General features: G+C 39.4%; 1 protein-coding gene across 2 annotated transcripts in view; it reads left to right on the top strand.

The window, feature by feature from the left end:
* Window positions 1–27,873, top strand: part of KDM5A (lysine demethylase 5A) — a 51,113-nt gene that overhangs the window by 694 nt on the left and 22,546 nt on the right. For both annotated transcript variants that reach the window (XM_068191734.1, XM_068191733.1), the window contains exons 2-17: window positions 1,437–1,514; window positions 3,140–3,262; window positions 5,407–5,577; window positions 6,058–6,192; window positions 11,348–11,453; window positions 12,006–12,094; window positions 15,481–15,639; window positions 18,473–18,592; window positions 19,696–19,854; window positions 21,423–21,604; window positions 24,107–24,269; window positions 25,087–25,206; window positions 26,417–26,611; window positions 26,705–26,886; window positions 27,157–27,281; window positions 27,462–27,612. In XM_068191734.1, coding sequence (XP_068047835.1) covers window positions 1,437–1,514; window positions 3,140–3,262; window positions 5,407–5,577; window positions 6,058–6,192; window positions 11,348–11,453; window positions 12,006–12,094; window positions 15,481–15,639; window positions 18,473–18,592; window positions 19,696–19,854; window positions 21,423–21,604; window positions 24,107–24,269; window positions 25,087–25,206; window positions 26,417–26,611; window positions 26,705–26,886; window positions 27,157–27,281; window positions 27,462–27,612 — 2,258 coding nt within the window. The remainder of the gene's footprint in view (window positions 1–1,436; window positions 1,515–3,139; window positions 3,263–5,406; window positions 5,578–6,057; window positions 6,193–11,347; window positions 11,454–12,005; window positions 12,095–15,480; window positions 15,640–18,472; window positions 18,593–19,695; window positions 19,855–21,422; window positions 21,605–24,106; window positions 24,270–25,086; window positions 25,207–26,416; window positions 26,612–26,704; window positions 26,887–27,156; window positions 27,282–27,461; window positions 27,613–27,873) is intronic.

The following is a 27,873-nucleotide window of genomic DNA, read 5'->3' as shown; positions in this document are numbered from 1 at the left end:
TTTGTTCAGAAACACAAATTTTCGACCGTTAAGAGGAGGATGGCCAACCTGTTCGCGTACGGGCATTACGTTTGTGCACAGCTCTTCAGGAGGCAGCAGCTTAATCTCTCCGGTGGCCTGGTCGTTACTTATGGTCACCTGCCCAGTGACCTGGCAAGGCAGCTCATCGCAGGGAGAACGTCAGGCAGCTTGGCGAAAGGCACTTACATCAGGGAGTTATTAAAGTACAAATAAACATCAAATGCAGCTGTTAATAGGAGACTTGAAAACAGCGAGAGGGGTAGAATCCCGAAGAGAAAGCGTGTAACTGAGAACAGTGTGGGTATGGGGGTTGCTGATTGGATTTCATGGTTCTCCCCAGACCTGTTTTGGTTCCCGGAATGTGTTTAGTTAGTTTAATGACATGGTGAAAACTTGACCTCCAAGGGGCTGCCCTTTCTAAAATAAGCTGCATAGCTCAGGTTGAGAGGCCACAAGGAGCAGATCCAGATCCTGTTCATTGAGGATAACTGGAACTTTCCTGGCTGTTGGATGCATTCGCGTTTCTCTGAGACTGCCGAGCTCTTGCCTTGCAGGGTTTCACAGGACGCACGTGTTGGGTTGATTTGCAACCTGCAGTAATTGCTAAATCAGACATTTCATGCTACCCTGACTGATGAATTGCTGTTTTCTATTATTACGAGTTGTAAATATTTAAGGTTGTGCTCAAGGCCTTTACGTGCTGCAGCAGATTGTGTGGCTTGTCCACCTGTAATGGCGTGTCCTTCTTCTGGTGTAGTCCCTGCCAGGTGGACGGTTTGCTGTAACTGAAGCTTTGGTAAAAAGTGCTAAAAAGCTGAATTACTTGTTTTGATGTTGCAACACGATTTTGAGAGATGGGACTGGGAGGCACTTGTGGTTGCATGGACCCCTGCCAGTGCTGAGAAAATCATTATTTATGGCTCCATTTCTGTTAAAGAATTGGGCTCCTGACTGGTAGTCTTGTCTTTATTGAAATGACTGTAGACAAGCAGAAAACCTTTAGATGTGTTATGAGGTGCCTGATTTAGTCTCTGTTGCTGTTGACACTGAGGATTTTTCAGTGTGCAGGATATATGGATTCTTTGTTTAAAGTAAATAAATAACCGACCAGCTACAGGGTGTATCTCGTGTTTAAGCTTAGCATGAGGTAACGCATACTGAGATGCTTTGAACCTTAATTTCTTCGACATTTTTGAATCTGTGAGGATCTTTCTTCAAACTAAAATGTGGTGGGAGGAACATTGTTGTATAAGCAGAAAAATATCTTAAAATTGGAAAATGATATCACCGGTTGTGCTGAGAAGCTAATTTACTATTGGAAGCTTGTTTACTCAGGCATTATTAGGGTGTTTGGTTTTGTGCATTTTTCAGAGAAGTTTCTGGAAGCAGTAAAATGTCTTTCTGTCTCTGTTTAGGACTGGCAGCCTCCATTTGCATGTGAAGTACAAAGTTTTCGTTTCACTCCACGAATTCAGCGCCTGAATGAACTGGAGGTGAGCTTTTCCACTGTTGATATAATTTTGTGTTTGCACTGAAAGAAAGAGGTCTCCCTGCTTGAGATTTGCATCTTGGCAGGTTTCTGGATGGAGGACACTTCAGGAGCCCATAGACCACATCAGTGTTTATACTTGGCAGTGGCAGAGTTTGTATAAAATAACTCTCCCTTGCTTTGCAAAAAATCTGGTTTTTATTTTATCACCCAAAAAGACCACAGGAGTTTTTCCACATTCACCTGGTAGTGTCTAGAATGAATTCCAAATATCATGTATGTAGTAAGAGCAGCCAATATCGAGCCTTCAGAGCTCCACAGGCAATGATTTTTTCTCTTAAAATATTTCCTGCTGCTCTGATGCCTCTGGTTACCTCATACTGTCGTGATAATGCCTTTTAAGCCTTAAAATTATTGTTTATAGGTGTATTATAGCTGGTTAGTTTTATGAATTAAAAACTTATGTGAGCTGTCTTGAAAGCAGTATGACCTCCATTCTGTCCTGGTTTTTCCTTTTCTCTGCAACATTTCTCAAAGCCTTGCTTTGTTCACATACCAAAATGTCATTTGGCTTGTAAATGGGTCTCCTTATGGAAAGTGATTTGGGTACTCCAGAAATACTCCAGAATAGAGGCCCTTTGTGTGGCTAAGGCATATATAAAAACTTGTAATATATAAAAACTGGCCTATATAAAAACTTGGTAATTCCCCTCCTCCCCACAGATAATTGTCCTGTTCACACAGGACACCACTGTGTCTTAAAAAAAAAAAGTGTCTTAATTTTTTTTGCCAGGGTTGGGATTAAATGCTCGAGATGGTATTTTGTGTTTGGACTGAGGTGTTTATTAGTTCTTATCTATGTTACAGTCTCACAAGCTGTGAGTTCTACAGCACTGCACTCTAACAAACTACAAAAAAACGGAGCTGTATCTCTCTCTCTACAAGGCCTTTTAATCTCTAATTAAGAAATGACACTTAAATTATTTTTACTTTTAACCTAATAACCAACCACCTGTGGCCCACAATGTGGACTTTTTTATCCAATTACACAATACCACCCAAACCCATGGAGAAGGTAAAGAAGAAGGACTAGCCTCTGCCCTAAAACCTCTGTCTTGCTTTATATAAATTACTATATTCTAAAACCTTAAGCTCTAAGTTTTCTAACATGTGATATTACACACTTCTATTCAAACTGCACACCCATAATCTTAGTTTTACCATTCTATTTTGGAGGCCTTCTGCACAGCCTCAGGTCAAATGCAGTGTTCTCTTGGGGGTCACAATTAATAATTGTTCTTGTGTTTCTCCTTGGAATGCTGATTATTTCATAAGCATGCATTTTGCTTTCAGACCAAGAAATTATTTGGTAGGAAGTTAAGTTATAGTGTCTTAAATGCAGAGAGAAAAGCATAAGCATATGTAATTTTCTTTTTGTAAAGTCTTTCTTTTTAACAGTATTTCTATTTTTAGGGTTTTTTTTTACCTGACAAAGAAATACCTCCTCTGGCAAGTTGCATGTTGAAAATGGAAACACTATAAAAACTTACTTTGTTTTCTCTCAGGACTGTAAGGTTTTACCACATTTGGTTTTGAACATATGTGATTGTCTACCTTTACTGATTCCAGGCGATGACAAGAGTGAAACTGGACTTCTTGGATCAGTTAGCAAAATTTTGGGAACTCCAAGGATCCAATTTAAAAATCCCTGTGGTTGAGAGAAAAATACTGGATCTGTATGGTCTGAGCAAGGTAAGTATTTGTAGGCCTTAGGCAGACAGGGATTTCAGTTTTCATTCAAGCTCAAGAAGCTGAGCAAGAGGAAGGGCTTGTGTTACAGCGCTAATCTCATTAATCTGGAGATTAAATAAGTGGGAAAAATACAGGGAAAAAACATTTCTAATTTGAATGTTTATGGCAAACCTGTCACAGTGTAATTCAGTTAGTTACCTTTGGTTGGATTGGTTGGATTCCATACAGTAGGTATTTATTACCTTGTATAGCTTGAATGTCCTGATGTCAGCTGGCCTCTTGATTTTTAGTTCTCCATTCTTACACGTGGTGGAGCTGCGGGAGTTGGAGGTGTTGTTTGGGAAGGCAGCAGTATGCCTGTGTTCATTTCAGGTCCGATCAACAATGCTGTCATGAATTGTTGCAATTTCTCCTTCCTCTCTTCCAGCAGAGGTTTTTATAAACACGTATCTTTGAAAATTTATAATGTCAGCTCCAGGAATACTTATTTAATTCCCAAAACAGACTTGGCTTAAGGCTGGTTAGAAATGAGCATTTCCATAGTTATGTTTGGTGAACACACCAAACTTCTTTCAAAGTTTACGCAGAAGTCTCTGTTGGAATTTGCTTCTGCACTGGCAAAATATATGTACCATTATAGACTTAGCTGCTAATAAATATAAATAGGTAGATTTCTTCTTGCAGGGAAAAGACCGAAGTTCTGGTAGTTCTAGTGCTTCTAGGTTAGAGCATCAGTTTCCATTCCCCATCAAGATTTATTTCTCTTAGGTAAGTAACAATGTAAATGAGTATATTTTTGTTTCAAAGAAAGTCAAGTATTTTGGAAAGTCTGGAAGGGCTGATAAAATGCAGAGAAAAGCTGATAAATTGTCTTCCAGTATTTTTTTCTTTTTGTGTCTATGGCTTACTGGGATATGCAGAATATCGGAGAGGTGCTGGAAAATATCTGGGTCACTGTAGTGAGGTGGAACATTTCAATTGGCTGTAGAATGGCAGCTCTGAGTTGATTTGGTTCGTTACTGGCTTCTTTAGCTGTTGTTCATACATAGATAATTTTAGGAAACAAGTTTTCCTGGAAATTTTAAAGATAAGTTGAAATTGAGGACAGGTTTATTTTAAAAGGTTTTTCTAGAGTATTTCTGTAAATACAAGGAAAAATAATTATCAATATTATTATTGTTTTATTTAAGTGTGACTCTGTGTGATTATGGTAGAAAGCAGAATTAACAAATTTACTTGTCACTGTCACAGTTAGACTTATCAGTTTACCTCAGCCTCACAAGCAAACCATAAGTTTAACTCCAGTAACAAAAGGTTCTTGCCTTGAGGTTTCTAACAGTATGTGAAACATTGAGCTTGAAATTTAGTCTTCATGTGTAAAGAAATGCAATGCAAAACTACACTCCTGTAAAAATGATACTAATCTTACAAATAATATAAATGGAATTATAATCCATAAGTTGCTTGGCAGTGAAACTGTAAAAGGAATGGAGGCAGTGGAAATGTGGCCTGTGTGTCGGAGGAAGCAACTCATATGCTGTTATATTGCTTGCAGGAAAATGGTCTTGTTTTTATTTGTATATACATATAGATGTAAGCAGTGATAGGTCTGTATGTGCATTACTGGTCTGAAACCAATTGAAGTCATGTGTAGTACCTGGACTGAGTTGGAAGGTAAATTTACTTTTCCCTCTTTTTATAGTAGTCTCTCTTCCCTTCAGGGTTTTGTGGGAGTTCTGAGCTTCAACGCTCCTTTCTGCCTGGGGTCTATTAAAATGGGCTTTATTGCTGGCCAGACTTGTATTTTACGACCGAGTACAAGTCTAGTGAGGGTTAGCTTTTCAGTTTGTTCTTATGGTAGGTTTTGTATCTTTTCCAGCACATGATAAACCTTAACTATTGGACTCCTGTCACGGATAGTGTGCAATTTACGTTTGCTAGTAAATTAAAAATCACATTAAATATATGAAGCAATAAGAATAAGTGCTTTGTTATTAAAGGATTAGTCTTTCAGGAAACGAAAGCTAATTGCAGGATTCTGTCATTTTTCATGAACCTTTTAACATTTGGTTGGTTTAATTGATTCTTGCTTTACGCAACCTGGCGAGAGCAGCTCAAAACCCTTAACTTTTTATTTATTTCAGATTGTTGCCAACAAAGGAGGCTTTGAAGTAGTGACCAAAGAGAAGAAATGGTCTAAAGTGGCGAGTCGGCTTGGCTACCTGCCAGGGAAAGGCACGGGGTCATTGCTCAAGTCTCATTATGAGCGGATCTTGTATCCCTATGAGCTCTTCCAGTCCGGAGTCAGCCTCATGGTGAGATGCTTGTCTTTCATGCTATGAAGAGGGTACCCAAAAGGCATGCAAAGGGCTGTGTTACTCTATGTGAAACTGGGACATGGGGTCAGTGCTGTTAGAAGCCTCAGCTGTGCCAACAAAGCTAGAACCACCCTTGTAGTTTTCTGTGACAGAATAGTGCTAGAAGTTGTAACATGACCTTGTGTAGTTAATTTCTGGTATTTCTTTATAGGACTGAGGTCAACTGTGTTGGGAAGGAAAACAAGGCAAAAGATGATATGCCTAATGGGAAATGTTTATTTTTCTCTTGATAACCTGGTGGCTGGGATTCAGTTTTCTTATTTGAAGGGTGAATGAATTAATTGGCCTCTTTTCCAAATGGTGTATGTAATGCTGTGTGACTTCACTCGTCCTGTTTCTTAGCAGACAGAGTGATTCATAGGCTCTGGAATGATTAGCACTGCCTGACCAACAGTGTCCTGTTCTCTGCTCCTCTAGGGCATCCAGAAGTCTAACTTGGATCTTAAGGAAAAAGTGGAGGCTGAGGACCTCAGTTCAGATGCCCAAGCTTCCCCAAAGCAGGCTTCAAGGATGAATGTTATGTTGAAGAGAACCAGGCGTGTCAAATCTCAGGTATTCCTGCTGATCAGCTCTTACAGAGAACGCTTATTTCTCCCACCAGTGCAGCAGCCTTTGGCTGTGGGCACCTGCTCAGAAGCACCACCTGGAAGCAGTCTTCATTTAACTAAAATCCAGAGAAGTAACTCTCAGTTTGTAACTCTTGAGATCTGGTTTGATACAGCATATGCACTGTTTGTGTCAAAACTTCTAAAAGTTGCTTTTTGTTTACTGACAAGTGGCCTAAGTACCTTGGTAATGAATGTATCCACAGATACAAGACAGAAGGCTGTGAGTGAGTTGATATTAAAGCTTCTACTTGTACAAAGTTCTAGAACTTTTAAAAATCTTTTTCAAATATGCCTCTTAATGACATAAATGCAAATACATGTAAGTAATGGTGAATTGTGGAATTGCATGCGGGACTAATTACCTCAAGCTGGGCAGGCAGTTCTTCTGAAGAACTGAAACAGATGTGTGAGGAGATGATCAGTGACAGCTGGAACTATATAGGATAGTTATATATATAAAAAAAAAAAACCTATATAGTTTTTCTGCTGAAAAGCAGTTTCTTTCCTTCTGAATTACTGGTGTTACAGGAATTTCTGGTATTCTGGTAGGTGATATTGACTCCTGGGGGGTACCCCTGAGAAAATCTGAGTTCAGACTGAATCCCCACCCTTTAAAATTGCTGTCTTCCTGAAAATAATTGTGGTCTGATGGCTCTGTTGCACTATTTAAATCAGGCCTTCCCCTTCTGACAGAGATACTCCTGCAGGCAGCATCCTGAAGCTTTTCACATGAAGTCTGGTGGCTCCCTGCTGGCTCATCAGCAGAGCGTGGGCGAAAGCTGGATTTATATGCAACCAACTTCCTACTTGCTTCATACTATTCTAGACTTAGCTCCAGCACCACAAGTTTTTTTCAAATGCTCTTTAACTGCTTTTTTTTTCCCACAGTGCACCTTTCTTGTCACCGAGGTATTTGAGTATCCTTTATAATTTTTTGCCTTCTTCTCTGATGACTTAGACTGAATTGTCTTTTTTAGTGTGTTTTCTCAGCTTGCTAAAGCTGACTTGAAGTTATTTATCATAGCCATATAGCAGTGCATCACACAAGCAGTCCCAGGCTTGTTGATCTTCCCAGATCTCTCAAACAAAGTATTGGTAGTGAGCTATCCAGAAAATCTGGGAATGCTGCAGGAACTTCAGCAGTCATTTGCTATGTGGAATTCTTCTTTGGATTTGAATGAATCTTATGGCAAAATGCCAGTATGTCCTTTTTCTTGCAAATGGTGTAAAAGTGTCACTGTTTTATTAAGGTCCTGTGGGATCTTTTTTCCTGCTGATTTCAGTAGAATAATGGTACTTGTCATTTCTCCATATTGGAAAGATGATTTTTTGGTGATCCTGACACTGTAAAGCTGTTTCACTTTGTTTGAAGTGTCTGCAATTCAGAAATAAGAGATAATTTTATTTAGATAATCTGCAATAAATATATATTTTTAAATGCCTTTTATTAGGCTTGTAGCCAATAAAGCATTACATTATTAGGCTTGTATCTTTTAAGCATTACAGTTATTAAAATGGCTGAGGTGAATTCTTGAATACAGGAAAAACTCATCCTACTTGCACAGACAGGAGAAGTAGGTTTTGGCTGTGTTGGAAGCTGTGTATCTTAAGTCATCCCGGAGCAGCATTTAGAGACAGATTTTTCCTCAGTAGCCAGAAATGGTAGCAGTGTAAATAAATATCTGAGAACATGGAGACATTGTTCCAGATTCCAGTGCACCTTTTTATTGTAGACAGGACTCAGTTTATTGTCTGAAATGAATACCTGGAATTGGACCAGAGGTTGTCTAAACAATCTTTAGAGAGCCAGTAATATGCAAGTAGTGTAAAAATCTACTAAATAAATGTCATTCTGCTCTAGCTGAAACATCTGAGTGATTTGTGTGTAGTGTGCCAAGTAGTCCAATGCCTGGTTAGTGAGTGTGGATAATTCCACAGACCTCTGCAGATCCTTAGCTCTTTTCCAAGTGCTAGAAGTAGTTTCCCAAGATCCTCTGTATCTTGTTACAGATAACCTACCTTAGAATGGGCAATTAATAAGAAAGTATAAATATAGTATTCAGAAATTACTGAGATAGAGAAACATCCTCAGCAGTAGAAGAGGGTGAGAGACTTTGAAAAAGAAAATTTCAGGATTTTTCGACAACGTGAAAAATTAAAGAAAATAGGGAATGGGTGTCTTCCTCTGTGAAGTGTAGCTTGAGAATCTTTGGATACTATAATCAAATGTCAGTTGAAAACATTGTCTCCAAATAGGAAGGGAATAATTAGATGGTGAATGATTATATTCAGAAAATAAACTTAATGCTTTATTCTCTCTTTTCTGTGAAGAAAGCTTTCACAAATAAAAGCTGGAGAAAGGCAGCTGAGTTCCTAAAGGCTTGTAAAGAAAATTACAATAAAAAGTAAATTAATTCAGATTAGGAAATGAGAATATCCTTATGGAAAGCTTAAATTTAGGAGAATACTTTCTTAGAAAAGGGTAGTGGTATCTTCATGGATGATCTGTTAGGGTGTATTTTAGCTGATAAGGGATTTGTCTAATGAGGCTATGTCATGGTGATATCTGGTAAAGAATTGCAGTACTGGAACAAAATCTCAAAGGATATTAAATTAATGTCCAGAGAATTTTGTTAAAAACAGTTCTAAGTAATGTATCTGCTTTCAGGTTTCTTTTTGATTACAAAATAACACAATAAAATAAGCTTTAGATTTTTTTGCTTGAAAGATTACTTTCCATGTCAGTAACTGTGAAATAAAATAATGAAACAAAAGAACTCTGGGAGATGCTGACAAATGCCCCAAACATGTAAATATTTTGGCTACAGGTTGTTATCCTTGTAGTCTTGTGCATTGGGGGTGGAGGAGTGGGGTTAAAAATGTTTCAGAATTTATGAGGGATGAGACAAGAGAATAGTGAGTGAATCTAGTGTAACTGGATTGCGTTATTAGGCTTGGCCCATATGCAAGAAAAGCCCTTGGGTTGTACTTTAAGTTGAGAAGGTAAGACACAGCCTGTATCCTTCAGGACAAAGAGGAGATAAGAGCAGAATCACAGTTTAATCAAGTTCATTTCACTTGCATAGAGAAAATATAATGCAAAAGTGAGCTGGAGTTTTGTGTTGTTAGCAGTGAGAGAAGGGCAAGGAATGCACGATTGCTGCTGCTTCCTTGCACTCACAGTTGTGAGTTTGGCTTTTTTTACAGTCTTAAAGGACACAGCAGAAAAATGCTTAGTGGGGCTTCTGAATACTTTTGGTATTTACACCTTTAAGTATCAATATCCAGTCAGTGTTTGTGAAAAAACATTCATCTTCCAATATGCAAACTGTTCTTTTTCAAGACTCTGTAGCTCTTTCCACCTGAGCATGAATGGATTTCATCCACTAAGGTTTAGTGGTATCCAAGTTAAATCTGAGCCGAGGATTTATGAAAATATGTTTAGGTAATGTATTTCTAAGCTAAGCTGTAAAACTTTCTTGCTGCATGTTAATTACTTGATTTTATTAAATACGATAATAAAATTATTTTTCGTATTTCATTGAGAAAACTATCTTTGGTCACAATAGTAGGACAAGTTGAGCAGATTGTTGTTGAAATGGTGTCTGTGCTGAAATATGTGGGTTGATTCTGTCAGGTTCTATTAGTTGAGAGAATGGTTGAGCTGTTAATGAATTTCAAATGGAAAATGAGGGACTAGGAAGTCTCTGGTGTATTTTCTTATGGCTTGTTAGCCAAAAAGTGAGGAATTGGTGAGGAAAAATTTTCCTGGTTGCACGGTGGGCTTACAAAGTTGGTCACACGTAAAGTGCAAATAATTTAATAGCAACATATAAATGTTCAAAATTAGAATATCAGCAGTAATTAGGTTGGAAAGATGCCTGTTAGCATAATGCATACCCAGTTCAGTGGGAACAGGGACTGTAAATATCACTAAAAATTCCTTAGAGTAATAATGCATAGGAAACTACGTCTTCAAATGTTTTCTGGAAGCAAGAAAAACAACTGATTAAGGCAGAAGAATAATCTTCTATGATGTTTACTGCCAGTGTATTAGAATTTATGTTAAACACCATTTTAGAAGATATTTTTTTGGGTTTTTTTTAATAATTGATTAAAGACTTTGAAGGCATGTCACCCCAAGGGACAGGCATGAGATGTCAGGCAAAACTTGGAAAAATAACAGATGACGTATCATCAGGAAGCTAGCTGAAGAATAACTTCTTTAAAATTACATGCCCTTCAAAATTGATAGTCTTGCTGAGATCTTTTAAGATCAGTGAATTTCAGGAGGAAGTTTTTGAACAGTGAGAATTTAGTGGCCTTCTATATCGCATCAGAGAGATTTTTCAAAGTATAAGGAGGCAGCATAAAGAAAAATGCCAAGGTAATTGTGTTGCAGATAAAAGCAGAATTTTTTCTTCTTTTTCTTCTTCTTCTTGTTAGATTAGTGGCAGTGATGTGAGACAATAAGGTAGGTCAGTAATGGGAAACAGGAAGAAGTTCATTAGAGCAGAACACTTCAAGAAACATCGCTGCCAGGGGCTTGGAGCTGTCACCAAATGGGTCCTTTTACTTCTGATTTTGAGCTTGCAACATGAGTAGCTGTGATCTGAATTGTACTCACAACATTTCATCACAAATAAGCCCAGAAGCAGCCAAGCTTAAGGAAATTGGTTGGAACTCATTAGTGTCGTGTGGATGTATCTTCTCAAGGAAACAGATAAGGAAATCCTGTTTGAAACTGCATTAAAATCCAGGCACTTGACTGAATCATAGTGATTTTGGAAAAAGTTGCTCTGGCAGTCTTACTATTTTTTGCAAAATGTGAAACCTAATTCTTTCATTTGGTGTAGCGGTCACTTCTTGTAGTTGATTTGGAATCTTACATAGGAAATAATTTGGAAATTTGGGATAAAAATTCTTTTACCCCATTTGCATATGTTCATTGCCTTTAGGAACAGAAAATCGTATCTTTTCAGGCCTGCTTCTTTTGATGAGCACATATTCTGGGAGAGTGGAATAGTAACAAATTGTGAAGAAACCTGGAGGGGAAATATTGGTGGTTTGTGCTGATCTGGTCTTGTATTTATTTTTAGGCAGAGGCAGGAGAAATGAGTAGAAACACCGAACTAAAGAAGCTGCAGATCTTTGGAGCTGGACCCAAGATGATGGGACTGGCATTGGGAGCAAAGGATAAAGAGGGTAATTAAATCTTGGGCTCTTAGTTTTCTGTGAGTTCTTTGCTTTCAGTGAGACTGTTAAATCTTCCTGAATGTCTCTAGAGACAGTATTCAGAAGAAGGCAAATCAAAACTGGAAAAAGAAAGCTAAGTATTCTAGGGTTTCATTCATGAGAGATTTACAGAGTGCTTCATATAACTTGGCAGAGTTTCAGCTCTTTATGTATTAGATAGTAACAATAACAATTAAGCAGCCATTCCATGAACTGAAAGGGGAAGCAGGATTTAAAAGTACTGAAACTGATCCTGCCAGCAAAGTGCACAACTTAGGTGTCTACTTGACTGTTTTTCATGAGGCCATTGGGATCACCTGTGAGGATAAACAAAAGATGTTTTTCCTAATCCCTGTTGCTTTTAGATTGGCCAGATGTAACATGCCATTTTTGCTTTCTTTGGACTGTTAAGTAGTTTCTGATCTGAAAGGCAGGGTGCCAGGCTGGGTGTGTGTGGTGTTTTTACAAGTTAAGTCTATCTTGATGTCATAGTAATAGCATTTAACTTCATTTTACTTCAAGATGAGGTGACTCGACGGCGCAAGGGAAGCAGATCAGAAGCATTTGGAATGCAGATGAGGCAGCGCAAAGGAACTCTTTCTGTCAACTTCGTAAGTTTGATGCCTTTGCTGTGACTTCTGATAGAAAGGACTTGGTTGATTTACTAAGATTTTTCTTTTTCCTGTAAAAGAACCCCCACCCCTCCAAACAGATGAACGAATGCATGCTGCAGCAGATGATAATGTAATGGGAAAAAAGAACAGTATTTTGAAAAACAGTCTGTGCTCAAGGCTTTTGTTTTCATCTTTTGGACAGGAAAGCTGTTGCAATGTGAAGCTTTTTGCTGATCATACTTGCTACATGCTTGAATGCCTTCAGTAGTTCAGTTTGTGTTAGAGTCCCCTTAGTAGAACAACTATAATACCCCTCCTTTTCCTTAGAAGAGATTCTGAGGTGCTCCACTACTTCATGAGTTTGTTTTTAGCAGTTCCACATCTTGTGTCTTCTCTGTTTCAAATTTGAATAGGAAAAATAAAACATTTAGTTCTCTGATGTTTGTCCATGGACAAGCAATGTATAGTTGTTCTTAAAGACTTTCATAGAATGTGACTTCCTACTTTTAAAGTGTCGTAACTTAACGTGTGCGTGCAGCCATGAATGAAGAGCTGTCTGAAGAATTAGACTCTTCACTTAGAATTCAGCTCTTCCTTTTTTTTTTCCTCTTAGTGAATTCTTTTTTTTCTCTAGTGAATTCTTTTAGCCTGAGAACACTTACAGAAGCTTATCTTAAATTTCAACCATGAAAGACCAAGGCAACCTAAAGACTCTAGTAATCACATTTTTTTATGGGGCGGAAAAAGTGGGAGAATTTGGATATTTAAAAACCAGATCACTTTGCCATTGCAGATCAGTTAGGATTTGTGTGATTTGAATTTTTTCAGTTGTGCTACTACTTCTGAGTATATGGTTTTCCTAGGCCATGTAAATTTGATAATTTTAACTATGCTTTATTTTTAAAATATTTTGTCTAATCTCTTGGGGGTTTTTTATGGAGCTCTATTATTTACTTACTCTTTTCATTTAACCTGTATTTATAAGAGAAAATGAAAATGCTGTTACAATAGAACTGCTGTTTTGAAACTGTATTGCTGTAACTAATATTTTGAAATTCTGTGACTTAGTACTATTTGGTTCCACACCTTTTTTTAATACTTGGATAAGGAAAGCAGTCCTGAATGCACTGGTGATTCATTTACCTCGCATAGCACTGGGCTGAAAAATACTGTGGTGCAGTTTTGTGTGTATTTCTCCATCATTTATTTATCTTTTTTTAAAGTGCTAACTATGAAATTGATTTCATTTGGTGAATTGTTGCGGTAAGATAGAAAAATCATAAAGAAAGGCTTCATAAAATCAAGCCTGCTCTCCTGGAATCAGTTTCTGGCCTTGTCAGAGCTGGCATTTTGCAAGTTCCTCTGTGAAAGCAATCCTGTTATGAGCAATTTGTTAACATAATAGTCTGTTCCTGGGTAAAAAAGTATCCTGCTCCTACAAAACTCTTTTTGCACCGTTAGAAAAATGAAAATTATCTTTCACAAACAACTGTTCCTGCACGTAGACACCGAGAATTTGAGTGACCAATCAATACAGAATAACAGCTTGCTACTAACCAATAAAAGTAATTAGCAAGAATACTACTAACTAATTGGAGTCCCACACGAGGTCTGTAAAACTGTGTAAAAACGAGTTATGTGAATAAAGAATGGCCTTTTTCCACCATGAAGAAAATGGAGTCCTGTGTGATTTACTCCCATAGTGAATTACTAACTGGGAGATAAAATACACCTTTTTATCTCCTCCTCTCTCCCTGATGCATATAATTTTATATCATCAAAGTCTTACACTGTTTTATTACATGACTAGCAGGATTTTTTGTGGTTATTGCATAATCACAGGTCTGCTTGTTGTGAATATCTGTTTCAATGCAGTTTTTGTATTTGCCACATCATCATGTATGCTAATGTAGAGGTTGCATATGTTAATTGGAATTTAGAGAGAAGAAGGTATTACCAGTGAGAGGTAGCTAGTGAGGACCACAGAAAACTTAGGATTGCCATTTTCATGCTTTGCTAAGTTTTGGGAAGAGAATAGAAAAGTGCTTGTTGAGGTACCCTCCCTCCCTTCTATGTACTTGCAACAAAAGCAGCTGGTTTTCTTGCTTTAGACAATGTTCCATGAGGGTGAGTGCATGGATTTTTTTTTTAAAGGGGAAAATGATATGCCTCTGAGTAGAGCTGCATTATTTTTTAAAATAGTTTCTTAAGAAACCTGAGCAGTCTCCTTAAGAAGTATATTACTGCATAGCTAGGAGGTTGCATACTTAACTAGGCCACTGTAGCTGGAGCTGGGTTTATCATTAACTATTTAATCCACCTGAGCCTAATCAGCTAAAATGCACATGTTTTTGTGACATCTTGATTAAATTAACAGACCCCACCAAACGCAGCCCCACCTCATCTGGTGTTATTTTGAGCTGTGTGAAGGAAGTACACACAGCCTGAATTGTCAGGGGCTGGTGGGAGTAGTAGCAGAATTTGGAGTAGGTGTCATTCATGAAGCTCATGCTGTTAGTAAAAATTTATACAAAAGGTAATTTTTTAGCAAAGGTTATGTAATAACTAGGGTTATTTTCATTTAGATTGTTACAGTTCTTCAGTATTACATTAAATGTTTCTATTAATTAAAGTTCTTTGCACTCTACAGGAAGCTAGAGCAAAGAAAAATCTGAAAACTTCATATGGTTTTCTCTGGCCCCAGAGAATGTCTCCCAGTCAGTGTTGTTCTTGTTGAGAGACTATCTTGAATAACTTCCAAAAACTGTTTTTGGTTGTATTTGGATTAATACTTCTCTCTTATCATTCGGAGTTTTTATTCTTTGCTTTGGAAAAAATGAGAAAGAAGTTGGTACTTTTACATGTGGTTTCCTTTGCTTCCTCGTGAATTTTTAGATTGAAATCTGTAGGTTTGTGGATTTTTTAATCTCATTTTCATTGCAAAGATACCACTGTACTGTTGCAAGTGATGATGTACTTCTGAAATGCCTTTTTGAGATTTTCCTTAGCCATGCAGTCTTTGTAGAGATACAGTTTAAATTGTTTTCCATGATAAGAGAGCTGAAGAGAGGGAGTTTTAAAAACTGTAACTTACTCTTTTGCCTTAGAATAACATGAGTGAGATGCTGCTTGAGTTAGGTAGCAAAAGATAGTCCAACTGAACCGCATAGTTATTTTGCAGCACCCAAAGTCCTCCTGCTCCCACATAGTGCTGCTTTGGGAATGAAACAGAAGCTATAATTATCAATACTTCTCAAAAACCAGGGTTGATGCTCATATATTAGACTTCAGCATATCATCCTTTGTTGCTTAGTTTAAGTAAGGCAGGCTCTGGATGAGAAACTTCTTGTAACTTTTTTTTCTTTTTTTTTTTTTCCCCACAGGTTGATCTCTATGTTTGCTTATTTTGTGGTAGAGGAAATAATGAGGATAAACTGCTACTGTGTGATGGATGTGATGACAGCTATCACACTTTCTGCTTGATTCCTCCTCTTCCTGATGTACCCAAGGGTGACTGGAGGTGTCCAAAGTGCGTTGCTGAGGTATAGTTCAAGAACTACTGAAACTTTGTATGTGTACTTGTGTACCTGGAAAGATCAGAAGAAGAGCAGTTCAGCAATCCATCCATGTAGAATGAATGGTTTGTTTTGGAATATTGCCAAGATGAGCCTTGAATTTTGGTTGATGAGCCATAAGGAGAGAGAAACATTCCTTCTAGAGCTGGGGCATAACCTTTTTTTTTTGATGCGGCTGTGTGACAGGTAAAAATTTGACCTTGGTATATTAAGAGCTGAAACTCAATTATATAATCTGGTAGTGTGAAATTAGAGGTGAGAACTTGGGTTATAATGGATGTTTCCACATAATTGACATAATTTGTAAGCTATGAAGTAAATAGAGTATGACATTTAGGCATAACAGGGAGCTTTGATTATTGGAAAGACATTATGGCATTGTTCAGAATGGCCTGTAGCAGAAAGTGAAAAAACTAATTTAAAGTTTTGTTGTAGCTATTTTAGATTTGGTTTAGTCTAAAAATGGATCTCCTCAAGCTGTGAAAGTGGAAGCTAGTTGAATTTCATTACTCAAAAAAGAAGAGCTACCCAGTTCTAAGAGATGATTGATCAACAGATAGCAAACATCACTTGATTGGTTTGGTATTTGTCTTAAGGAAACAAATTTTGCAAGCTCAGAAAGTTGGTAGATGTAGGATTCAGAGGAAGAAGCTTACAAGACTGGCTTTCACTCTTGAGGCTGTGTTGTTTCCAAAAGGAGCAGTTGTGCACACACATTTATAGGCCCACTTCCCCTCCCCGTCCCCTTCCGCAGTGTTGGCTGCTGCTGGTTCCTTTATGGTGGTGTCTGGAGAGTTGTGCAGCCACATGGGCTGGATCAGCTCACTGCTCTAACCCTTCACTGGGAGATGAGGTTGTCAGATGAACTCAGGCAAATGCTGCTTAAAGAAAGGTGGAAATTCATAGCTACAGGCAAGGGAAGAGATGAACCATTTCCTTTGGGCTGCTGCTCAGAGAGTGGATTAATGTACTTCTTTATTTTCTCTTAAGATAGAGCAATAAAGAAGTATTAGCAAACTGCAGCAATCTAATATGGAGTTAATTTAGAGACTATAGTAGTAAATAGAGTGGCTGCAACAGTTCAAGAATGTGGAAATTCAAGAAATTTCATTATTGATAGTAAAAACAGCAATAGATTGTTACCAAAGAAAAATATGCAGGCAGGGACAAACCCAGAAAAGATAAGGTGTCAAGTAATTTTTTACTAGCAAATGATAGAGAAAATATTTTAAAAGTTTTGAAAAGGCATTGGAAGTAAGAGATAGGAGAAAACGCATTACTATAATGTCTTCTGGAGAGTAAACAAGTAAGAGCAAAAAGATGTTTGAAGTATTCACTAGTACTTTTTACCTTAGTTTTTACTTTAGATGTTAATTGTACACAGATCCTTAATGTAATTTTACGGGAGGGTACTGGAACAGAAGCTGGGAAGAATAGGGTAAGGGCTCTTTATATGTATTTAGGTCAGCATTGTTTGACAGTGTTCAGAGATGTTGTAGATTCTCTGTCGCAGGCTCCATTTAAGAATGTCCTGATTCCAAGACAAGATGTATTCCATTTGCCATCTGTATGGCAGTTGTCTTCTTACCTCTCCTTGTTAAGTAGGCAGTTTTCCTTATCTCTTTCACAACCAATTCTCCTTTAGGGGAGACATTTGCTGATAATGGGCTATTGAATGTCACTGCATGACTGATAAAAGTTAGGGCATCCCATTGGAAAATGCTCCGCCCAGGGGGAGGAGCCAAGCATTCCTAAGTGGATATAATCTGGGTTTTTGGGACACCAGACTCAGGCTTTTCTGCTGGATTTCCAGGAGGACTGCAGCCATTCCAATTTGGACAGCTACCAACACTCTGACCAAAAAGGGGTCAGGTTGGATTCTGACTCTGTCGGTGGTTTTTCTTTTGTATTATTGCATGTATTTTGTTTTCTTTTTCACTTTTTCCTAATAAATTGTATTTTTTACTTGGAGTCTCTCACTGATTTTGTTTTCAAACTAGAACAAAGAACCACTTTGATACATGTTGGGAATAGTCTAAGGATAGTTCATCATGAAAAAAACTACTGATGAATTCCTTTCCAGTCCTATTTCTTTGACTGAAAAGCTGACTATTAGATAGTTTTGCATCATCTTTGTGTTCCAATATGTCTTGTATATATAAACATGGTGTCACTTCCAAAGGAGCTGAGGACACATTAAAAATGAGTGGGGAAAGGAGCTGAAATGTGCACCAATATTTTTTCATTTTCAGGATGGATGGGGATAGAATAGACAAAGACTTAGAGATTTTCTGTCAGATGGGCCATGTCTGTTGTTGGCTGTGTTGCCCTGTTCTAATTTCCTTTTTCCTCTTCCCTATTATATGTTTTCACCGTGTCAGATCTGTTGATGATTTGCTGACTTGATAAGGCTGAAACACTTGGTGTGGGGGGGGGGGGTGTGTTCCTGTGCAGTTATTCTGCAGGTGCTTGAATCCAGTGTATCTATAGAAATGTCCTGTGGCTGTCTAAGCATTTTGTGCACAGTCTTGCTTTGTGGCTGGCAGCAGTAGCTGAAGAAATGTAGCTATGGACAGGAAAGCAGAAGTGTGGAGCCCTGGGGTTACAGCGTTAGATTAGCTTCTGTGCCGTTAATTCTGGTCTGTTTCCGTTGTGGTATGACTGCCTCGGCTGGAAAAGTCTCAAAACTGGTAGCTTATTGTGCTGGGTAAGGACTCAGATGGACACTAGGGCTTCTTGCTAAAAATGTAACTGTCAGAGTGTGCTGCAGGGAACAATAATTCTATGTTCTGTCTCCTAGGAATGCAACAAACCCCGAGAAGCCTTTGGATTTGAACAAGCTGTCAGGGAATATACTCTCCAGAGTTTTGGTGAAATGGCTGATAACTTCAAGTCTGATTATTTCAACATGCCAGTCCATGTGAGTTTCAGCTTTTGGTGGGATTCCTTGTAAGGAAAAAAGAGAAGAGGTTTCAGTTGGTCTTGGATTTTTGCTAAGACATCTTAGCCTTGTTTGAAGAGGCACCATAAGCTTCAAACATGTAAACAAATTATTTAGCTTGCTTGCATCTGGTCTCATTTCAACTTCATTTCACCCTTTCCCCACAATGGGCAGATGGCTTTATTGCTTGTTAGAGTTTACTGTACTGGGCACACTCTAGTTAATGTTCTTGCCCTTTTTGATAAATTGGACTAAGTATCTTGCTCATTTGGCATAGGGGCCCTTTTCCTGTCCTTCCTATGCTGTTTGTCTTGGTTTAGTTTGTCCAGAGGATAAATCTTTGTTTTCCTTCCTCTTAGAGTATTTTCTTGTAGACAAGTCAATATACTAAATCTGTCTGATAATCACAGTGGTTTTGGGTTTTTTGATTTTTGATTTTTTTTTTCTTTTTTTGTTATGCATCACAGCAGCATTTTTTAAACTAGAATTTCTGCTTTGGCACAGTTCCACTGTCTTGTGGACTGCATGCAGCACCAAGGTCTTCCTTCTCTCATGGTTGTTGGGTAATTTATGGACATTCTTGCTAAAGCCTCTTCCTTTTAAGGACTCCAATTTAGGAGACAACTTTGGGACTTGGAACAAAGCTTATTTTAAGAATAAGCTTCGTAAATGAACACACGTAAGGGTAATGATGAGTTATATGAAGATCAGACTCCTGAACATAGTTTTATATCTGAATTTCCTTGCTGTTGTCCAGAAATCCTGGTCTTTATACTCTGAAATAATTTGGAATTTGCATGCTGGTTTGTTCTCTTTGCTGCTTGATTTCTGCTGGCTATCTCCTCTTACCCCTGTGTTGTACTGGATGTCTGGTGGTTCCATCTCCTTTTGTTTATTCCTTCTTTCTGAAACATTCCAGCCACTATCAAGGAATACAGACCAAAACTATGACTTTGAAGAGATGGAGGGGAGAGGGGGAATGACCTTGGTGTATGAAAATTCATGGGGAGTTAATAACGATTTATTGCTTGAATGATAATTTTTGTTATCTGCACATACCATAACCTTTCTTCTGCTTTCAGATGGTTCCCACTGAGCTGGTAGAAAAAGAATTCTGGCGATTAGTGAGCAGCATAGAAGAAGATGTTATTGTGGAATATGGGGCTGATATCTCATCCAAGGACTTTGGGAGTGGCTTCCCAGTGAAGGATGGCCGACGAAAGCTGATGCCCGAGGAGGAGGTGAGGAACAGGATATGCAAACTGACCCCATTCTTTGTGTGTAAGATTTCACATGAAGACTTTGGGTCAGAAATCAGTGTGGATTTTTTCATGAAGAAATTGTTTCAGGCTTTTGCATGTACTTAACATTCCTTTTGAACAGGGCATTAATCTGATATTTGAGGTTGTTTTGCAGATCTGCTTGCTGATTACCAAGGTCTGTTTCATGATATAAGTCACACCTGTTTCCTCTCACTTAGCAGGCAGGGATGTGCAAGTTGTTGCAGTTTGTCTGAGTATGAGGAGACTCTTTATTATTTTTTCTTTCTTCTTCCAAACCTTTTCATTATAGAGTTAGCTACAGAAACATTATTCTGTCCTCCTTAGGATGTTCTTAATGGGTGAAACAAACTAATTGGATTTAGCTTGCTTCTCTGTGCGTGCTATAATAATGTAGATGTAGATACAGTGTTCAGTTATAAAAAATTCTATAAAGATCATCTGGTAAGTGTATTACCTGTTTTCCCTCAGACCTTACTGTAGCAAAGCAATTTTCTTGCTGCTTGTATGCTTAAATTCAGACATAGTAAAGGTGTGGTTTCCTGGTTACACAGCCCCAGATCAATTTGTATTGCTCACTGGAAGAGGTAATCCTGTTCACTGTCATCTTCCACCTCTTCCTGCACCTTCCTGTGTGTACCTTTGTTGGCTATGCTGTGATTGTGTAGCTGCTTAGTGGGTCAGCACTGATACTTCTATTTGTATGAAGGTAGTCACTTAAAAAATTTCTCAACCAGATCATTTAAGTCTTCTGACTCACTGCAATGTCTTTGTAGTGTCAGAGCAAAGGAAACAGCAGCAATGTTTGGCTGAGCTGAGGGTCTGGCCAGTCCTTTCAGCAGCTGTAGGATATATCTAAAATTCCTATCAATCCATGCTTACAGCTTTTGTAAAAGTGGAAAGTAGATCAGTGCTAAAGCACAGTAGTGGGCTGTCTGGATTATAGTTTGTTGAACAAACTGTGTGTATTTGAAAGTAAAGGTGAGAGTGCATAACAGGTGATGGCTGTTCTCTCAAAAATGAGTGTGGAGGAATTTCTTCCCTTGAGAAAACTTTCTAAAGTAATCTATACAGTAGATCAACGTAAGGTGCAGCATGGTAAAATGGGTGTGTAAAAAAAGCTGAAATAGTAACATGAGATTCACTGTGTTGTTTACAATTGTCCTATAATCCTGAAGACTTCTATCTTAAGTTCTTCTGCTGGCATTGCTGGTATTTTATTCCACCAGAAAAGCATGAAACCTGCAGTCTTGTGATGGGGAAGAAATTAAAACCTAAGTGTATAAGCCTTAATCCAAAGAAGATGGGCTATGTTGAAATACTAGGACTGTTACTAAAATCTTAGTGTGATTATTTGATGACTACAGTATTTAAGGAATTTTTTCTGGGTTTGATGTTTCATTGTTGCAGGAAATATCCTGTTATCTACTATAGAAATGGATAGGCTGATGTTTTCATTTGTACTTTGCTTACCTGGACTCGGTGTCCTTATGTTCTTCTGATTTCTTCAAATGTTATTCTTTTGGCAGGATTATGCTCTGTCTGGTTGGAACTTGAACAACATGCCCATTCTCGAGCAGTCAGTCCTTGCTCATATCAATGCAGACATCTCTGGCATGAAGGTGCCCTGGCTGTATGTAGGGATGTGCTTCTCCTCCTTTTGCTGGCATATTGAAGACCACTGGAGCTATTCGATCAACTACCTGCATTGGTATGGGCTGTCCTTTGTGCATCTACCTTACACTGCCCTATTTGCTTTAGGAAGTTTGTAGTTCTACTTCACAGTGCCTCTGCACACTGAGGACATGTGTAAATGAAAAGCTGAATGTGCAGAGTGGTCCGTGTTCTTAGCTGTGGCTGATTGAAAGTGAATACAGATGCCTTTTACAGCATTGTAGTGGTTCAAGGCAAAGCATTCAATTAAGGCAAACCCAGGACAAGCATATTAGTGCCATTCATGAACTGATGAAATATTATTGTGTGGCCAACATTCCAGTGTCACCATGAAATTGTGCTTTACAGGATCCTATCTTTTTTAAGAAAGTTTTTTCGTTCAGAACTGAGTTAAGAGTTCACTGGTTCCCTCCTTTATGATTTAAAGTTGGGGTGTCTGTGTGCTAGAAGTGGAGTCTGCTGTCTCATGGCTTCTAGAGGCATCAGAGTTGACTGTTCAGCAGCAGATCCATGTATGCATTGAAATACTCCTTATAAAGAGAAATTTGGAAGTAATTTTGCCTTTTGGAACAGTCCTGAAAGTGTTGAGGTATTCAGCTTTTTTGTCTGAATAGAAGCCTCGTGACAGATTAATTATGGCAATTGCAGTCTTCCCAGTTTGTCAGACACGCTCGCAGTGAGTGGAGCAGGGAGGAAGACGGGGGCAGGGAGGGAGCTGTGGGAAACTTTAGAAAGGTTGCTGGACATCTGGGAGAGATGACTTGATGTCCTTCAAAGCACAGCTGCACATCTTTGAAGAAGCATGTTTGCTAGCAAGGTCTGATGGGTACGCTCGGGAAGGGCATTCCTGTTGTTCCCGGCCGAGTTCCTGTCTCAGCGGGCTGTCCGGCGGGTCCGTGTGTCTGTCCGGCGGGTCCGTGTGTCTGTGTCTGTCCAGCGGGTCCATGTGTCTGTCTGACGGGACCGTGTGTCTGTGTCTGTCTGACGGGTCCGTGTGTCTGTGTCTGTCCAGCGGGTCCATGTGTCTGTCTGACGGGACCGTGTGTCTGTGTCTGTCTGACGGGTCCGTGTGTCTGTGTCTGTCCAGCGGGTCCGTGTGTCTGTGTCTGTCCGGCGGGTCCGTGTGTCTGTCCGGCGGGTCCGTGTGTCTGTGTCTGTCCGGCGGGTCCGTGTGTCTGTCCGGCGGGTCCGTGTGTCTGTCCGGCGGGTCCGTGTGTCTGTGTCTGTGTGCCCGCTGCAGGAGCGGGCATTGCCGGCTGCTGCCAGCAGGGGGCACCGCAGCCCGCCGGAACCGCAGGAATGCTGCTCCCGGCTCCGGCCCCCGGGAGAATCACAGAACCCCAGAATGATGAGGTTGGAAGAGACCTCTAAGATCATCCAGTCCAACCCGAGCCCTAGCACCTCAACCGGACTGGAGCACCAAGTGCCACGTCCGGTCTTCTTTTAAACACATCCAGAGATGGTGATTCCACCACCTCCCTGGGAAGGCAATGCCAGCATTTTGTTATTCTTTTGGTGAATTTTTTTTCCTAATATCCAACCTGTACCTTCCCTGAAGGAGCTTGAGACCACGTCCTCTTGTTCTGCCAGTGCTGCCCGGTGGAAGAGACTGACCCCACCTGTCTACAGCCTCCCTTCAGGGAGTTGTGGAGAGCAATAAGGTCACCTCTGAGCCTCCTCTTCTCCAGGCTGAACAACCCCAGCTCCTTCAAACGTTCCTCCCAGGGCTTGTGTTCCCAGCCCCTCTCCAGCCTCGTAGCCCTCCTCTGCACACGCTCAAGCATCTCAATGTCCTTCCTAAATACATGTCCATAGGGCTGTGTGAGCCCTGTCAGGGGTTTCAGCAGATTCCTGCTTGTACTTAGTAAAATAGATTTAAAAAATAAATCTCAGCACTGTAGATGCTAGGTCGTGGCAGTTCGTTTTGGTTAAGAAAGGACTGGAATAGTGCTTGATTAATTTAGTTTTGGTCTTGTTAATATTTCCGTTCCCTTGTACTTAACTAATCCATGTTATTTGGCATTTTTCATCTTAATGGTCCAGTGGATTCCAGGTTTTTAGTAATTAGTGAGGAATATTAGAGAGATTGCATGTATTTTGCTCCACTGGCTGGTATACTGTTCTGTTGGTTTTAGGAATATGACTACTCCAAGCCTAATTGAATGGAAGAGTAACACGATCTTTTAGACTCTAGGTGTGACAGCCAGGGTTTTGTTTATTAAACCTAATTCCTTCTTCCTGAGGGAAAATAATTGTCCATTTTAACCCTTTGGGGAGCATGGTAAGTGACAATTTATGTTCCATGTTATGCTTGTCAAGGCAAACCTACTGCCAAGTATGTTGAGAATTGTGTTGGAGTGTAACTGATTTTTCAGATTAGAGTAATACATCCTGAAGAAGATGCTTAAAGACTTTTTTAAATCTAGGTGTAAAATGACTCATGAGGAGAGTGCTGCTGGCTGTGAGGTGTGCTTTACAGCTGGGTGGCACCATCAGTTCTCTCTCACTTGTCTTCAATCCTGTGCTTGTCTTTTGGTAGGGGAGAGCCAAAGACATGGTATGGTGTGCCCTCTCATGCAGCAGAGCAGCTGGAAGATGTGATGAAGGAATTGGCTCCTGAGCTGTTTGAATCCCAGCCTGATCTCCTGCATCAGCTGGTCACTATTATGAACCCCAATGTGCTGATGGAACATGGTGTACCAGTGAGTAGCACAAGAGCATTTTTTACATAAGTACTTCTATGTGCTCTCTTGTTTTTTATTCTCTGCCAGATTTGTGTAACAATGGTTTGGCATAACTGAAAAAATTTTATGGTAGGCATTTGCACGTTCATTACTTATAGGGTGTTTTGTAAAGATGTTTTCTAGACTCTTCCTTAGACTAACCAGGAAATTTAAATTATCTCATAACAGAAGTGAGTGTGCCAAGCTTCCTACATAAAATACTTTCCAGAACAAGTATATGCTGTGTATTACAGTTAATTTTTAATAAAAAAATCCCCTCCCTTGTGTAACAGCCAGTTTGTCTGAAATGCCTTTAAAAGCTTTTGACAGTAAAATACTTGTCTTACGTTCAGTAGAAATCTCAGCATTACAAAATGCTTTTCTTTCCAAACATAATTGACTGCAGACCTCTAAGCAGCAGTCACTATCATTTGCTTTTGTCTTAGGATAAATTGCTTCCTTGGCGAATACCTCAACAAAGCAAACCATAAACTTTTTTCCAGAAGCTTTTGCACTTTGTGGTACAATGGATTAAATTATGATAGAGAAACATCCCTTTTGGGATTCATTAAGATAGTTTTCAACTGTTGGCTTATACATTCAGCTCTTTTTGAAAAAGGCTGTAAATTGAGTATTGATGTTAAGAAGGCAAAAACAATCCTTACCACTGTTGGGATAGGCGTGTTGCCTGTGGTGATCTATGGGTACAGAAAATGGTGTTCAGACATCTTGTACTTTTGTGTCTTAAGCTGTTGCATGTTACATATTATTTCTTTCCTTTATGCTCCCTTTTTAGGTTTTCAGGACAAATCAGTGTGCTGGCGAGTTTGTTGTGACCTTTCCTCGTGCCTATCACTCTGGATTTAACCAGGGATATAACTTTGCTGAAGCTGTGAACTTCTGCACTGCTGACTGGGTCTGTTCTTTTGTATATATTTGCTGTGTGACTTCTGCAAGTGGTGTGTTAGTAACTTAACTACCTGAACACCCTTGTCAGTTAAATAGTGTATTTTATGTTTATAGTTCTTGGGACAGCAGTTAGAAACTGAGGGAAGTTTCATTATACAAAGTAATTCTAATTTTAGGCAACTTCAAACTGAAACTTTGGGTGTGTGTTCTTCCTTTTTAGTCCTTCCACTGGTTAACCAAAAACTGGCATCTCACTGTACCTTTAGCTAGTATTTCTCTGATGTCACTTTCTGAATTTGATAGAGGTCTGTGTCCTGTCTTGAAGTACTGTTTTCATTTGAATGTTTGAGATAGGCTTATAACAGTGTTTGTTCCTCCTTTGTGCCAGCTCACCGTGCCTTTTAATCACATTAGTGCTGTTCTGATAGCTGTGCCACATCAGTGCATAGCTCACATGGGTTGTTTGGGAAATTGTCAAAGGAGTGTTCTGTTGCTATCCAGGGTTTACAGTTGGAAGTTACGATCCTATCTCCAGTTTGTCTGTCTCTAGCTTTGTTTTTTAAACTACAAATGGAAATTATAGCCCCTTTTCAGAGACTTTTATTCTTTATCAGAAAAATTGTCTGCAGGACTGGCAGTGTGTCAGGGCTCTTTTTTTTTTTTCCTTTAGCACTCATGATGTAATATGAGTGTAGCCTCTGTGAAAAACTGCTTCACTTGCACCAGCCATGTGAAATTTCCTTTGCTTACGTAAAATGTAAAGAAATGTGTGCAGCAAATTCATTTAGCAGCTTTTTGCTTTAAAAGGCACAAAATGAGTGATACCCGTTTTGGTTAACTGCAGAAATCTTAGGGTTGAATGTCTATGTCCAAGCATAGTAATATCCATAGGGGAATGTATTCACCTTAGCAGAGACCAGATGACTTCTCTTTGGTGCCAGTTTCTTGCCACTGGAAGTAAAAAGAGATTAGGACAACTCTTAAACTTTTGTCTCTTTGTTTATGTTAGATGCAGAAGGTTATGGAAGATTCCCCTCCCCAGCATTGATACCCTCTTTGTCCTCATCTGTGACATGATTTAAGGTTGTTATAATTTTCTCAGTCCCATCAAATACAACTGTTAGTCTGTCTTTTCCCAGTTTTTGTCAGAGGAAGGAAAATGGGAGCTGAGAAATGATCTTTTTTCCCCCTGAATGATGATGATGTGGTTTCTGTAGCTCCCCATTGGACGTCAGTGTGTGAGTCACTACCGAAGGCTGGGACGTCACTGTGTTTTCTCCCACGAAGAGCTGATCTTCAAGATGGCTGCAGATCCAGAGTGCCTGGATGTCGGGCTGGCTGCCATGGTCTGCAAGGAGATGACTCTATTGATAGAGGAAGAGACACGGCTGAGGGAGTCTGTTGTACAGATGGTGAGTAATAAATGCTTGCAAAAGAACTTTCTGCTTCCCTCTCCCCCTGCTTGCATTAGAATTTTTGAGCAAGTGGCTAATTCTTCTTGTCAGGGAGTGTTGATGTCTGAAGAAGAGGTGTTTGAGCTGGTTCCAGATGATGAACGTCAGTGCACAGCTTGCAGAACCACGTGCTTCTTGTCAGCTCTTACGTGTTCCTGTAATCCCGAGCGCCTGGTGTGCTTATACCATCCTTCTGATTTATGTCCCTGTCCCATGCAGAAGAAGTGTCTAAGGTACACAGGATTTTTTTTTTTTTGTCCCCACTTTTCTTCCATGTCTAATAGTTTGCTGTAGCCCAGTGGCCAAATACATTTGGCCACACTTTTTTTTCTCCTTCATTTAGGGAGTATTTTTATCCTCTTTGTTTCTGGGTTCCTAGGCAATCATGTGTTGTACATGTTCTGTTTTTCTGGCCTTGCTGTAGCTGGAAAAACTCAATACTATCAATATCCTGACTTTCATGTGGGCATTAACACTTCTGTCTTTTTTCCCCATACCTTCAGGTACCGCTATCCACTAGAAGACCTTCCTTCTTTGTTGTATGGAGTGAAAGTTAGAGCGCAGTCTTACGACACTTGGGTCAGCAGAGTTACAGAGGCTCTGTCTGCCAATCTCAACCACAAGAAAGGTCAGACTTCTGTCATTCCTAATGGGATATCCTGAAACTCCTACATGTGTTCTGTGCTCTTATTAGCATTGTGCATTTCAAATTGAACTGTGATGTTGGAACCTTGATTGAAGGCCATTGAAGCGATGTAAAATCTCTCTCCTTTTTTGCACACTAATTATTTATGTGCTTTTATTACAGATGTGATTGAGCTGAGAGTAATGCTGGAGGATGCCGAAGACAGGAAATACCCGGAGAATGATCTTTTCCGCAGGCTCCGAGATGCTGTGAAAGAAGCAGAGACCTGTGCTTCAGTAGCACAGCTGCTTCTGAGCAAAAAGCAAAAACACAGGTAGGACAGGCAGTTTTTCAGTACTTTCCATCTGCCTCTTTGTTACTTCATTGGACTTGGAAGAGTTAAAAACTGTGAGGTCTTACTGTGTGCTGTGTAAAAGCTTCTTTCAGTGTTTCCTTTCCGTAGTGCTGTGACTCATTGAGAGGTAGGGAGGGGTGGAGGCAGATACAGTGGCTCAGAGGGCCCAAAGGTTGACTTAGTTGGGATATTATAAACATTCTGCTTTCAGCTGACTTATGTACTGAAATGTGAAATCCT

The sequence above is a fragment of the Anomalospiza imberbis genome, chromosome 5, assembly GCF_031753505.1.
Source record: "Anomalospiza imberbis isolate Cuckoo-Finch-1a 21T00152 chromosome 5, ASM3175350v1, whole genome shotgun sequence".
In the NCBI taxonomy this organism is placed as follows: domain Eukaryota; kingdom Metazoa; phylum Chordata; class Aves; order Passeriformes; family Viduidae; genus Anomalospiza; species Anomalospiza imberbis.
This window is presented reverse-complemented; position numbering and strand designations above follow the sequence as displayed.